General features: G+C 39.6%; 1 protein-coding gene across 4 annotated transcripts in view; it reads left to right on the top strand.

Annotated features, from left to right (window-relative positions):
• Nucleotides 1-14999, top strand: part of bdnf (brain-derived neurotrophic factor) — a 37768-nt gene that overhangs the window by 8735 nt on the left and 14034 nt on the right. Inside the window, exon 1 of one of the 4 annotated variants that reach the window (XM_034299447.2) lies at nucleotides 10462-10751. The exons of 1 other annotated variant lie outside the window; for it this stretch is intronic. Coding sequence is in view for 1 of the 3 variants with exons in the window: in XM_053229609.1 (XP_053085584.1) it covers nucleotides 11540-11542 (3 nt within the window). In the remaining 2 variants the exon portion in view is untranslated. Of the gene's footprint in view, nucleotides 1-10461; nucleotides 10752-10822; nucleotides 11543-12527; nucleotides 12727-14999 lie in introns of those variants that run through there. 2 more of the 4 variants (XM_053229609.1, XM_026937387.3) reach the window with 2 other exon arrangements.

Raw genomic sequence — 14999 nt, 5'->3', positions numbered from 1 at the left:
TAAACTGAGCTACAAAGGAGCTATCAATTGTCATGACATACTAACAAATCAGCCCATGTCATGATCAACTGATAGCTCATCAAAAATTGATGTCACAGGTGTTATGATAATTTGTATCAAACTGATAAAAGCCATCTTTATGTAATCTGTTCGAATAAATGTTTATGCAGATTGTCACTGGGGGCTTATGTAGGATTCACTAAGCCATATGAACCTTCCCTTAGGTAACCATCAGTGTTGTCTAAAACAATTTATACCACACCTCTGTTAAACTCTCAAACCTGAAGGTGTGGATTAATTTGACAGCAGTTCTGTCTTAACATAAATGACAGGTTTATATTAATGCACTCATTCTAATATGTTATCGTTTCTATAGTAACGGCTCATTCACAGGGACTTGTACGGCAGATATGTACAGCACACGATCTAAGCCTACTAATAAATGGATTAAGAAAACGTGTTGTTATTTTCCAAAGAACAACATATAATCATTGATATGGTGAAGTTTTCTACTAGGAGACATTTATTTATTAACATTCATGGAAGGAGTCTTGGGTGTCAGCTCTTTGTAACAGTCAGTAAGTTTTCCACCATGGGAAGGTCTACAGGTCAGAGGACTTTCCGCTTTCTGGTTTCTTGGTAACATGACAAGCTGTGGGGTTTTTTTTTTTTTTTTTGTCTTGTTAACTTCAACAGAGAGAGAAAAGAGAGGCTGGTAAGGGAATGACTATTTATAGCTGCTATAATGTAAGTGATAACAGGAACTAACTTGTTAACTCAAATTACAATTTATTTTATTCTAAATATAAATTATTTTTCTTAATGTCTTCAAGTTCCAGATTATTATTCAGTTATTAGTGTTAAAGCATATTATTCAGGAACTGCTGTGAATTATTCAGTAACACCAGTGAAACTAATAGAAAAATGTATGTGGTTAAATCCATTAGTACATGATCGGTGATCAAATTCTTTTCAAGATCCAATTCCTCAACTGTCATGTGCCAATGCATTCTGATCTCCAAAAGGCAAAAAGATGTAAAAAAATAGGCTAAATATACAGGTAAGATTCAGGGACCTCGAATTGTTTCTGATGACTAAGGTCATTGCAAAGGCATTTAGGTTTGGTCACAACACTACCTTATGTCAATCTTATGATATGTTATAACCTTGAATACCTGCATGTCTTTGGTAGCATATTGGCTTGCGTAGTGCTAAACGTGTGTGTCTGTCATTTCATGGGAATATAAAGTGAGCACTAAACATACATATTTCTTAAAATTAACAGTCCATCTCTTTACATTGTATAGATGGATAATGCATGATGCTCATGTTCCAAAAAATGCACTTTTGTGAGGGTGAGAGGATGAGTAAAAGATTAAAAGATGAATGGAGAAACAAGTGATGCACATTCAGCTATACAGTCTGTCCCTGAATCTCTCCCTCCCACCCCCATTACTGCCAGAGGTTATTTTTACTGCCAGGTACGAGTAAGTCATGATGCGCAAGCCTCATTACTGATATTTATGGAACACAAATTGAAACGGAAAAATGATACAGCGTCCCCCCGAGGACCCATCCGCTCTTAATAGTTGTCGGTAAAGGCAGTGAAAGGAGGGGGTTCAAAACTGCTGACGGGTCGGAATTCTTTCAGCCGCCGCGCACTTCACATCTCGTAATGATTCTGGAGACCAGACGAAGCCCAGATGTAATTAACTGCCACAAACAAGCACGCTCAGGTGACTTGTGTAACAACAACAACATAACAAAACTGTGTCTACAGACGAAATTTAGAAAAAAAATCTATAATCCACGGGCAAAAGACTGCAGGCTCACACCATAGCAGTGTAGAATGTGTGTTATTCTGTAGTATAGTTAGACATCATTTCAAAAAATACCTTTTTTTTCTCTGGGACGCTGGTGTTTTAATTTTAAGACGTAAACAGGTTTTTTAGAATAAAGCTTTTTTTTAGCTTTTTTTTTTGGTTTTGTTTCATGGCTGTTCAAAACTTTATTTATGCTGTGACTATTATAGTACTAGTTTTATACATCATAGTGATAGGAAATGCAAAAGTTCTAGTCACGATGTTTTGGAAATCCTTTTTGACCTTTGAGCTGAAGTTTTTTTACATTCCCAAAAGCAATTTGGCAGCAGAAGTAATGCAATGTTTTTTCTTCTTCTTCTTTCTGAAAATATTTCAAAATCTTCATTATTCATGCAAGACTTGTCCTTGATCTCCAGGCCATTTTTATCCAGTAGTCATGTTTAATTGATGCGTGTAGCTTTACTGATCAGTTAAAAGGCAAACTAGTTTGTGTGTAAATCAGCTCTCAAGATATTTCTCATTAATGACACTAATAACATTGTTATATAGTTCTTATATTCAGATTGTATTATTTTTTATGAATTTTTTTAGGCTATAGACATCTACAATCTTTACATTGTGACATATATGAGTAGCTGTCATTACACGGGTCAATTTAATCAGCCTGTAAGTTCACTCTCTTTGGTTTACTAACTTTTTCCTTATATGGGCTCTCAGGGAAAAATGGGGGTAAAAAATGGAAGGGAACAAAGGAAGCATATTTTGATAGGAATGAGGACAATGCTTCAAAAAGTCTTTCAGCATGATTTTTTTTCTTTTGCTCCATCTTCATTCATGTTCCCTGTACTTTTCAAAACAAATTTACGCCCATGTTGTAACCAGTCAGCATCACATCGCATCTTATTTCGAGCTTTGCTACTAATACAGCACAGAGAGGAAGAGTGTCACCTGAAAGCTTTGCAGCCCAGTCCAGGCTTATGACTCACAGGGGCAGAGACGAGCACAGACACAGAGAGACAGGGACACAGGCAGAGAGGAGGAAAGGTGCCTCAGAGGCCAGACCTTTCCGTGGCTTTCTGGCATAAAGCAGACAGTGACAGAGACAGGCAGTCTGTAATGTCAATCATTTTATTATTCAGTGCTTGGTAGAAAATTCACTTAAGGGATCAATTGGACACAGTGTTTATTAAAAATTAAAATGATTTCCTGTTCATCTGTACAACAATTTCTGATAACATAGATACTATGTACATTTCATGCATCAACATTACATTAACAAATGCAAACAGGAGATGAAAAAAGTGCCATATTGCCTTACAAAGTTTCAAGTCCTTGTATTGATTATTACTGTGTAATTACCTTATTATTACATGGCCATATGAAACCAAATTTTTGGGCTCCACTAACTATATTATTATAGTTACATATAAACATCATGTGATTATAAAATAAATACTGTTAATGTATGTTCTTTTACAAAATGAACTGCAACAGTGCATCACATGTAAATATATATATATTACCTTCAATTATGGCAAGTGAAAGTAGTAGGGATATAACTGAATAGGAATGCATTATTCAGAATGAACAGATAATGTGTTCTAAATGGATGGATAGTAATACAGATACAAATAGGAGTTGCACTTTGTTTAGAAAGGTTCCCAGGGCATCTTGTTGAGACTTGAGGTGTGCATCATGACTACTTTCATCTGCAGACAGATATGAAGCTCACAGCACAAAGACCATGTTCTTTCATTTATCCTTAGTAAGTGCCTGGTCAGGCTTGGAGTGGTTTAAATTAGGCTACAGGTTTGTTTGTTTAATTGCATGTAAGTTTGTTAGAAAAAGTGTTGCAGGCAATAATAACAAAAATAATAACTGGATTTAAAAAAACAGTCTCTACGTCTCTAGTTGAGACAGATTTTGAACTTGAGTGATCTAGCTGAGGCAGAGGAGCTGTCAGAGCCAGAATTCATTCGTGCTGACACTACTGGGGTTTCCACTTCTGCTGCATTTTCCCCAGTGTTTTCCCATGTTTCTGGGGACACAGTAGTAGAGTTCATATTTTATTTTTTTCTCTCTCAGGTGTGACACAGTGAGGGTGATTACTGTGCACTTGTTTTAAAGTGTAATATCTATGTAATTACCACGTGATTTCTGTGCTGTAACATGATAACCCATCAAAGCACGCAACTACCCTATAATGTAGGGAATTATGCAGTTCCTGATACACTCAGTCAGAAAAGAAAGTCTTACTGGGGAAAAGAAAACATACAAATGTAATGTGATCTGTTAAACACGTGAAATTCCTGTGAAACTGTCAAGACACACTTTGTACATGCATATGCCAAAACTGACATTGACACAATGTGAGTTTACTTAAAGTGCATCCCTGTAATCAATCTGCAACAATGCATGCATCCATATTTTATACACATTATAGATGTATGGATAGATTATATGTAACTATGGGCAGCCAGGAAACCCACAAAAACTATTTTAAGTTTATTTAAAGATAAATAATACCATTCACAAGTTTAATACAAATAACATTTATCTTAGGAATATTATAGTTAGGCATATTTGGAATATTTAGAAACATAGGAATGTTACCTATATCCAAAGTATTTACAACATAAACTGGGAAGTTTCTTTTCACTACTAAACCTCCCTCAGCCTAAACACCCACTTTTTATAACTTTCAACTTTTCAGTGACTTTCAGAGACTTTTAAATTAGTTTAAGATCGTATGACTGAGCCAGATAGGAAATAGATATCAGAAAAGATTGTCTCACTCAAAATACATCATTTAATTTGTGATTTCTCACCTCAGCAGCCAACCTGATCTCATTAGAAATACACATGAATTTGAACAGGGTGTGTGGTTGAATTTATTATTATTTATTACTGATCCAGTTCATACATTAATCAAGTATCACTCATTCCTACTTACAACTTTCCATTAACTTTAATTCTTTCCACAACTGTAAAATCAGAAGATGGTCAGAGGATGTTGATTAATTTTCTATAACAGCAGCTCTGACGATAGTGCTGGCTGTAATTCGAATCATAGGTTTATATTAATGCGTGTATTCTAATACTTATCTTTGCTATATTAACAGCTTCGCAGGAACTTGTATGGTGGGCACTCTATATAATATAAGTTATCTAATAATAAACAGATAAGACATGTTATTTGTTATTTAACAAAGAGAATATACTGTATATAAATATGAAGATGTTTTCTGTAAGGAGATGTTTAGTTAACATTTATGAAAGGAGTCTCCAGTTTCAGCACTGGAGCTGAAGCAGTTTCCCTTCCACGGGAAAGTTCTTCAGAAAAGAGGACTGTGTGCTTTCTGGTTTCTCTGTAACATGACAAGCAGTCTTACTAACTTCAAGAAAGAGAGAAAAGAGAGGTTGGTGAAGTAACAGCTCTTTATAGCTGCTATAACATAAGTGATAACAGGAACTAACTTGTCTTGTGGCTGCTCCACAACTTTAAATTTCACTGTAAATGGTTAAGAAGCACAACGTCTTTAAAATAGTAATTATTGGCAAATTGCTGTGGTATAAGAGGAATAAACCACATGAGAATGTGCTGTTATTAGAAGATATTCAGCTTCCTATAACAGCACATCCTGACACGTCCTGTTGTGTTCTATTCCTTATTTATTGCATGCGTATTATCAAGTGCCCTTTATTTTAAAGCTAACAGGTTTATTCCCATACAGAGTGAATAAATGTGAGAGTGTAGGGAGAATGAGAAAATGTTTTTCACTAGACGTCACTATAATGTATTATATAATACAAAATGGATTTTGTACTGAGCTCTCATTTTTTTTATTTATTTGTGTGACAAAGCAAGAATTTGTAATTTGTAATTATGAGCCATCAAAGCAGCCAATTCATCTTTCTGCATCCTTCAAATATCGTTGTCGACCATGTCATTAAGATTGACATGAAGCTTGATTATAAAAGTAATACATAATAGTGTTATACATAAGAGTTATACATAATAAGCAGGACTTTTACATGACAGTTATATCTAAGACTCCAGTGTCCCACTAACTAGCTTTTATAAACATTATAAACAAACACGTGATTGCAAAATTGTAAGAATTTGCATAAGCCAACACGTATGAAACATTACAAATGGTTAAGGTCAGAGTGAGAGACAGAGTCCATGGCCATAGCTTTACTTCATTACTTCATTAAAATTCATGTACTGTTCTCTGAGCTCAGGTTGTTTACAAGCACTTTAAAAGTAATATTATTCCACATTTCAAGCTAAAACACTATCATACTCATTATTGCTCTAGAGTGATCACTCATTTCTTCATGTTTGTGCACTCTTGCAAAATTTAAGGCATAACCAGCGTTCAGATTGTAAAACACCTTTAACAGTAATGTTTAATTAGCGGAATCTTAACTCTCAATACAATTTTATTTGTATAGCACTTTTACCAATAGACACTGTCACAAAACAGTTTTACAGAAAGCTGGTTGTTGATTTGGATCGCTAATGAGGAAGACAGAAATGGCAGTGGAGAGGAAAAACTCCCTGAGATGACAAGGAAGAAATCTCGAGAGGAACAAGACTCAAAAGGAACCCATCATCTTCTGGGTGACACCAGACAGTAAGATTATAAATCATTACAGTGTCTAGAAGAGTAAAGACAAGCAGTACTGAGTGTGTTATAAGGATGTTCAGTATGATCAGATTGGGAATAAGAGTCCTGGGATGAGCACGGGGCAGTCTTTATGATTACAGCAGCAGTTCTTAAGTGCAAAACTACAGTATTCAGGTGAGATTATCCACTGTTTTTGGGAAGTGAACATCTATAGGGTATCCATGTGAGACTACAGCAGCAAAAACTCACACAGAATCTGCTGATGTCTCCAAAGCATTCATATAAAAGCTATAAATGCTATAAAAAGCATTAAATCTATTAGAGTGTTTCCAAAACCAAAGTGCTGGCCTTGAGTTATTTGGTTTATTTAATTATTTCTTTTAGTCGTGATGTCTTATGGCTCTGAAGCACTGGGACTGGGGAAAAATAAGCTGCGTTTCATTAACTCTTTATGCTTGTGGTTAACTGGTCTACATTAAAGAAGCCTATAAATTTCTAATAATCAACCATGACTGAAAATACAGGAACAATATCCATAGTAGCAGTTTAAAGGATTTTCTTGGCAAAACAATCTGATTTATATTAATTTCCTCCCTGTTATGTACTCATTTAGCCAAGACATGCTTACACTTGATATATCCTTCCAATATAAGGCCTGACCATAGATTGTACGTATTATAATGAACCTATTACTTTACCGATATTTCTCATAGCAAGATGGAAGTGCTGTTCCTTTTAAATCAAGTAGCTTGTAGGTAGTTAAAATATTTAATTGGCCAATTAGTGGAAATCTACCATCGATTCATTTTCTTATCATATTCGACATGTTTTTTGAACTAAGGAACGAACATTGAAAATGAAATAATGAGGCTCCCGAGTGGCACAACAGAAAAGTGTTCCGGAGATTGTGAGTTTGAATCCAAATGATAGCACAGCCATCTGTGGCCAGGAGCCAAGGGAGCAAAACTGGCCATGCCCTCTGGGTGGGAGGCATGGCATACTCACTCTCTCTCTCCTGTCAATCACAGAAACACCAGGTAATTACAGGCGTCTACGAGCTCATGTATGCAGAAGAGGGCAGACAGTGCTTTCTTCCGAGTGGCTGGCTTCACGTGTCTTGGAAGAAGCATACGTTAGCCTTCACCCTCCTCAGTTGGTGGTTATCATGTAATGGCTGATAGGTGGTATGGGGACAAGTTGAAGAAGAATTGTCTATGCATTATGCTTGAGTCAAAATCTGAGAAAAATTTAAGAAGCACTGCCATTTAGCTGATCAGACAACAATATAATGTGGAAATGTGTGCTTTCATATATCACACCTTGCTGTTTACAATCTGCCCCATTGTTTGATAGGGAGCTAAGCTCCTCCTATTCTTCTGAAAGACTATAAATGCTCAGATCTTTCCAAAGTTCTTTTCAGATGCTGCTCAGAAGCAGTTCTGAAGAAGCATAAACTAGACTTTAGCATCTGACATTTGCTTCAACTGGAGCTATGAGGCTTACGTAGTTAACAGTAATGGATGACTGTATCCTCCAAAATCTTCTCTGTAGATATCTGCTTCAAACAGTATCCTATTCTAAGGTAACTCAGACTTGTGATGTGGATTTGGACAGAGTGTGACTTCCTGTAACTTTCACCATGGTGGCATCATTCACCACAAGACAAGTGGCATTAGTGAATGTTTACAAGATGCCCCTACACTTTCTATAAACCTTCTATAGTTTAAAAGTGGAATTGTCCTGGAACCTGGAAGTAATGCGGATGATAATATAGTTCCACTTTCTACTTAAAAAATGAGATTACATAACTTAATGATGTTGGTGATTTAGTCCCTCCCTATGCTGTTATTATAACCTCCACTCTTCTGGGAAGGCTTTCCACTAGATTTTGGAGCGTGGCTGTGGGGATTTGTCCATTCAGCCACAAGAGCATTAGTGAGGTCAGGCACTGATGTTGGATGAAGAGGCCTGGGGTACAGTCAGCATTACGGTTATTCCCAAAGGTGCTCAGAGGGGTTGAGGTCAGGGTTCTGTGCAGGCCACTCAAGTTCTTCCACTCCAACCTTGGCAAACCATGTCTTCATGGAGCTCGCTTTGTGCACAGGGGCACTGTCAAGCTTAGTTCCAGCAATGGGAAATAATGCTACAGCATACATCCGATACAACTGTGTGCTTCCAACTTGGTGACAACAGTATGCGGAAGAACCACATATGGATGTGATGGTCAGGTGTCCATATACTTTTGGCCATATAGCGTATATACTGTATATGGAAAGAATGATGCAACAGGTAATGTTGCCACCTCAGAGCCTTAGGGTCCAGGGTTTGATCCCAAGCTCCAGTTATTGTCCACCCAGGTCCAAGTTTGTTGTCTCCAAGTACTCTACATTTGTATGTTGTATGCAGTACCGAGTGATGGACTGGCATCCTGTCCAAGCTGTATTCCCGCCAAGTCCCAGGATAGGCTCCAGATCCACCACCATCCTAACCCGGATAACTGAAGATGAATGAATGAATTTTTAGTTTCATATTAAATGCTGTGAAAAACTATGAAATGAGGCACAATGAAATAAAACCAGAGCAGTAAACAAACTCTGAATCATGTAAGACTGTTACTATGGAGCTTTGGCCTGAAAATGAGTGGTGTGTTGCATTAATGAAGTATAGGTAGTTTTCTCTACAGCACTGTACATAGCAATAGGATTTTGTTAAAACTGTCCAGTGCCTCTGATGCCTTCAAAAGTCCCCGCTCTTTGTGTGCTTGTATGCGGCATGCATGAATGATCAAAAATAAATTCATGCGCTAATGATCTGCTTTAGATCATTAGCATTCTGGCAGGCAGAATGAGAGCAGGTCAGGGGCAGGACCGGGTAGGAGAGGACAGAAGCGGGTAGTATCCCAGCTGACTGGCATTCAGAAGGCACTATCTGTACACGAGAGGTGTGGGGGAGGGCAGGGGTGGCATGCAGAGCCATGAGTGAGTCAGCCACGGAGCCTGTGAAAACTGTGGGAGAGAAGGCAGAACGGAGAGCAAGAGAAGACCAGAGCAATGCTGTGAATGCCACTATGAAAAAAAAACAGAGGAAGAGTACGACTTAGTGTGAAGGAGGTTTTCGACTTCGCATTATATGAGTCTACTGACCAACCATGGCCGCCTACGTTTTAAGAGATATGATTAATATTGTCGTAGCATGATATGATATTTAGCTGTCTTCATCAGCACAGCCCACTGAACTTGACCAACGTGGCGCCCTCCCCCCCCACCATCCATCTGCATCATCTTAAAAAACGGACGTTGCATGTCGTCTCTCCGTTACACCCACCACCATATGAACACAGTGATCAAAGTTGATCTGGGGCACTTCTTTGCCACTGACCCCATGCTAGGTTCCTAAGTGTCTCAGGTTACAATACATAATAGTGTTTGTGTAGCGTGAGTAGAAGAGCAATGGACCGATAAAGTGGTGTCATGTCTTATAATCAAATAGTAAGTTACATGGCTTTGTTGGGGTTCGAGTTGTCTGAAGTTGACATAACGTGCTCGTATCACTCTCGACAGCCAAGTACTAATAAGACTGCGAGACAGTATGCATATAAAAGCTCTTTTGCTTTGAATATTCGTGGTATTTGATATAAATAAGCAAGAATATGCTTAATATATTATCTTTAAGTAAGTCCTTTTGAGTAAGGTTCTTACATATGTGTTAATATCTGACCATAGGAATCCAGCATCAGATATTTGATGTAAGTGAGGTTTTGGGTGGTTCTTTTAAGTATGCATGTCTATTTCTCAGTTAATCTTTTCTCTTTTTTTCCCCTTGACGCATATGTGTGTGTGTGTGTGTTTGTGTGGGTGTGTGGTGTGTTACCTGAAGCTCACACACTCCTTGCTGTGACTGTGTGAGATTTCTGACATACTGTTTCAAATCTTTTCCAACTTCTGCTGGAGTTCATCCTCGGGTAAATACCACCTATTACTCATGATACTTCCCAGCACATTTGTAGGACACATCCAAGCATATCGCCTCGTCACTGCATAACAATTAGCTGTGTGAACGCACACCGTGCGACTGATGGAATTTTCCTGATAACACACAACGTTTGCGCTCGGACCTCGCGGCTGCAAAATGAACCGTTACTCCTGTTGACGAGACAAAAAAAAGTGCGCGGGGGGGAAGAGACACCGTTCTGCACAAGTTACGACCATACTTGACTATCGACGCGGACTTCACCTCCGTTCTCACACTAGTAGGCTACTTAAACAAGGAGGCGTACAGACAGTGGTGCACAGATGTAAGTATGGCACTTAAAAACCGTTTTCCTCTGCTCGGCTTTCAAGCAGCGTCGCTTCAGGCTTTAAGCAGCAACAAGTCGTCCTAAACTTTGCTCTGACTTGATGCAAGATAATATATCGGATGCTGGATAGATATTTTGCTCATACCTGACTCAGGTCCATCTCATCCAGCGCGCGTCGTGAAAGTGCGCGTGAAGTTGACATTATGACGCGGGCTATATAGCGCGTGCAATGAGGCGGCGGGTCACATCAAACGGAGCACTTGCACGCGGAACTTAACTTTTCCGGTCAGGGTTTTAATTGCTTTATCAAGTACTAACACAAAGAGAGGGAGAGAGAACAAGAGAGAGTGAGAGAGAGAGGGAGAGAGGGAGAGAGAGAGAGAGAGATTTTGCCGGTCAGTTTAGCTCGTGCGCGCCAAAACTTCAACGTCTGTGCTTGATTGCAATCACGTTAGGGCGTTCGTCTGAGCGAGTTCACCGCGTCAGCCTAGCCTATAGAGCAGCTTTTCTGAGGAGTTATTCAATCGCGTCTCGCTCTTTTTTTTGTTTTTTTGACTTGTTTGTCCTCTCGACAGAAAGCCGCTGAGGTGTCAGGGAGTTTAAAGCACGCGGATATTGGAAAAGGGGGTTATTAGATTCATAAGTCACCCAAGTGGTGGGCGATTTACTGAGCACGGCAGAAGTTCTCGTATGATGACTTCAAACAAGACACATTACCTACCAGCATCTGTTGGAGCGTGTGGATATTAAAACACTGCTATCTCCAGCACGGCATTGGGGGGAAAATGGTAAGTAGACAGGAATCAGCCACGCTTGCGGGAGGAAATGTGCCCTGAAATTGACAATGCTTGTGGAATAGGGCTCGTAGGAAAATAGAGCATTAGTTGGATGGGTGGTCTCATGCTTATGGACGCCAGCAGTAAAGGCTAATGGCAGGGTATACTATTTCCAACAATGTAACTTTGCTCTGGTGTTTTAGAAAGAAAGAAAGAAAGAAAGAAAGAATCGGAGCATGCAAGATGCTGAGAGATACGGAGGGACTGAGAAGATAAGCACTTTAATGGGTATTTTTCCCTCTTTTACGCGCGGTGTGCCAAACTGCCTGCTTTGTTTACTGTCGATGTTTTGGGTTTTTGTCTTTCAATTTTTGTACTAAATGTGCTTTTTTTCTCTTTCTCGATGTCAGTGTAAAAGCAACATGTGTAGACATGTCGATGTGCCCTGCAGGACATGAGTGGTGCTGCGCATCAAAGCGCGTTACTGACCGGGACCTGTTACGGTGGGATTTGGGGACTGCTGTTAGTGGAAAGACGAGCGGCCTTTTGCAATAAGTGCTTCTTTTGTATAAGAAAACATCCGGCCAGCATGTGATCAAATATTTACAGGACGGGCTTGGCAAGGATATATATTCACGTGACGAGGCGTGGGGAAGCAATAGAGTAAAGCAATATCAAGTGACACTTAACGAAAGTATAGATTTTTTTTTTTTTTTTTTTTTTTTGCTTCCTAGTAACCTTATAGCGTTGCTATGATTTCAGCACTTTGGACAGAGGCACTGGAGTCGCTAAACGGACTTTAACACAGGAGTGGACGTCGCCTGTCGTGCTTTGCAGATGCTTGTGCCAAAAGCTAGGGAGCTGTTTCACTTTGGTCCCTTTTTTTAAAGCGAGGAAGCCCCTGTGAATGTGAACGAGGAAAAAAACGAAGAGAGAGAGAGAGAGAGAGAGAGAGAGAGAGTCAGTAGAGAGAGAGCTGCTTGCTTTGCGTTTGCTTTGCTTTTGCGTTGCTTTGCGTTGCTTTGCGTTGCTTTGCTTGGAGTTTGGTGGACGCTTTCCTCGCGGTGTTAAAGTTGAAGTCTGTGCGCTGCTGCTTCTTCCTCCAGCTCCACTTGGTGCGCAGCGTTAACTTTGGGAGATGCGAGTGTTGCTCGTGGAGATCTAACCACTGATAGTGGTTGTCGGCTCTTAAACAGGTAAGAAGCGTTTCCGATTCGATCCACTGAAGCTACAGGCATGTTTGCGGGGGATTGTCTTTACTTCAGCACGGAAATATGATCAGGCTTTTCCCTTATCTGAAGTTTGATTTGTGGTTATGAAAGGTGCCGTCACGCTGTTGGGAATAAGGTTAGGGCAGAGATGATGCTTGATGTGGGGGAGTCTGTACAGAGAGGACAGAGACTTGTGAAGCAGATGGTATAATAATATCTTAAGCTATCTTTTTATAAATACCTCACTTGTTTGACTTTACTCATAGACTAACCTACATGTTGTTTTTCTTCCTAACGTGCAGCAGCTGTAGCATGTAGATTGTGGCGATTAAAAAGTTGCTCCAGTTTAGCAGGAGGCTCTTATGAGTCATTCATGAAGATGTGATGGCGTTTGTTTGTATCACGCGCTTTAAGTAATGCAATAATTCATGCATTTATTTGCTGGATAACCGGAGCGCCTGGCAAATGCGTGCACTGTTTGCCTTGTGCAAGAAATAGCGTGTTGTTTTTTTTGTTTGTTTGTTTGTTTTCGTGCGTATGCAAATCTTTGTTCTTTCTCACCATAATCCTATATGCGGGAATCCAGTGAATGAATCGTGACATGCTTACTTGCTTTTTGTGGTGGATGAGTAATAATGCGTGTCTTATATAAAATATCTATCTATCTATCTATCTATCTATCTATCTATCTATTTATCTATCTATCTATCTTTTTGCTGGCTTCACTCTGTGATTATGACCAGTCTAAATATGGTTTCATTAGCGTAGCTAGATCATTAACCCTTTGCATCGTTCCTCGTGCTGGTGCAGTCATGGATATGTGTGTAATCTGTGTCGGTAACTGTGTCCTCGCGCTCCGTCCTCTTGGTTATGTCTCTACAGTGAGTGTTTTTTTTTTTTTTTCCTTTTTTTTTTTCTTGTTTTTTTTTTTTTTTTTTTTTTTTTTTTTTTTACTACAGTCGCGCTCCTCCGTTTCATTCATGCCGGGATTTCCAGCCCTCATTCCAGCATCACCTGCTCCGTCCTGGCTTCCGCGCACATCCGCACAATCACAGGAAACAAAAACCAAAACAAACCAGATAACTTCCGTTAAAACTGTTGCGATCCGACCAAACCATAGCAGGCCGTCGTAAGGGATTTTAAAAAGTGGCTTATTTATTTCCATGTAAACGGAATAGGAATTGGGATAGGCGTGGTCAGACATCTCCGTTTGTCACGGCTCGGTAGATGGAGGCGCCGATAAGATTTGCCCGATAAGGAGAAATGGCTGAGACAGGGGCTTCACGCGCGGCGGAAAGGAAACGGAAAGAGAGAGAGAGAGAGAGAGATGGGGAAAGAGAGAAAGCGAACTGTCAGCGTTTTGAAAAGGAAAACCTCGCTCCCGGTTTGGTGACTTTTGATGCCGAATAAGTTTAAAGAATTTGTCTCGGTTACAGAGAGAGAGAGAGAGAGAGAGAGAGTGAGAGAGAGAGAGAGAGAGAGGCGATGGATACGAGCGGCGCTCCTTATCCTTTGCTTTCTTCCGCTTTTCTTTGTATCCGCTTCTTCTCCATGCAAGACTCATGGCTTCACCCAAAAACTGCCTACAACCTTCCTAACTAGCATGTCAGAGCAGTAGGTACCTATTATTTTGACATGTTATTCAGGACGGTAGTGGGCGGTTATGGATGTAACCTGTGCTTTAAGGGCATAGCGGCTGAATGGCAGACATTCAGGCAGAAAAGCCCGAGATATCTCCAGCTTCTCCAGCTTTAATCAAGAAGCCATCAGGCGGAAAATGTCTTATTTGATCTCTTTCATCTGCCTTTCAGTTCTTTCTGATCGTTTCCCCCCATCTTTTGTCCGGGGCTCACGAGCCTCTTTCGCGTTTCATCTCGGGTAAATTCGGGTAATTTTCTCCATTAAAATATTTGTGTGCTTCCTCGTGTGTTTGTATAATTACAAGGCACAATATGATAGCGTTTAAATGCAGCCATTTAAGATGCGCACTCATGGACAATTAGGCAGTGTTTTGTGAGCAGGTCAGACCACTGAACAGAATTTCTAATAGTAAGATTTGATCATGTTTAATGTTTAATGTTTATTCTCTTGTCAGTTGAAGCATTACTATTGTGCATTGCATTATTATTCCATAAAATGACAAGACATGTGATATCATTGCAAATATGTGGATGGAGTGTGTGCTCCGTGCATGCTGTAACGAAACCAGGCTGAGTTTGCGGATAACATGTTTATTTTGGGTTTGAAAAAAAACGTGC

This window comes from Pangasianodon hypophthalmus, chromosome 25, assembly GCF_027358585.1.
Source record: "Pangasianodon hypophthalmus isolate fPanHyp1 chromosome 25, fPanHyp1.pri, whole genome shotgun sequence".
NCBI lineage: Eukaryota > Metazoa > Chordata > Actinopteri > Siluriformes > Pangasiidae > Pangasianodon > Pangasianodon hypophthalmus.
This window is presented reverse-complemented; position numbering and strand designations above follow the sequence as displayed.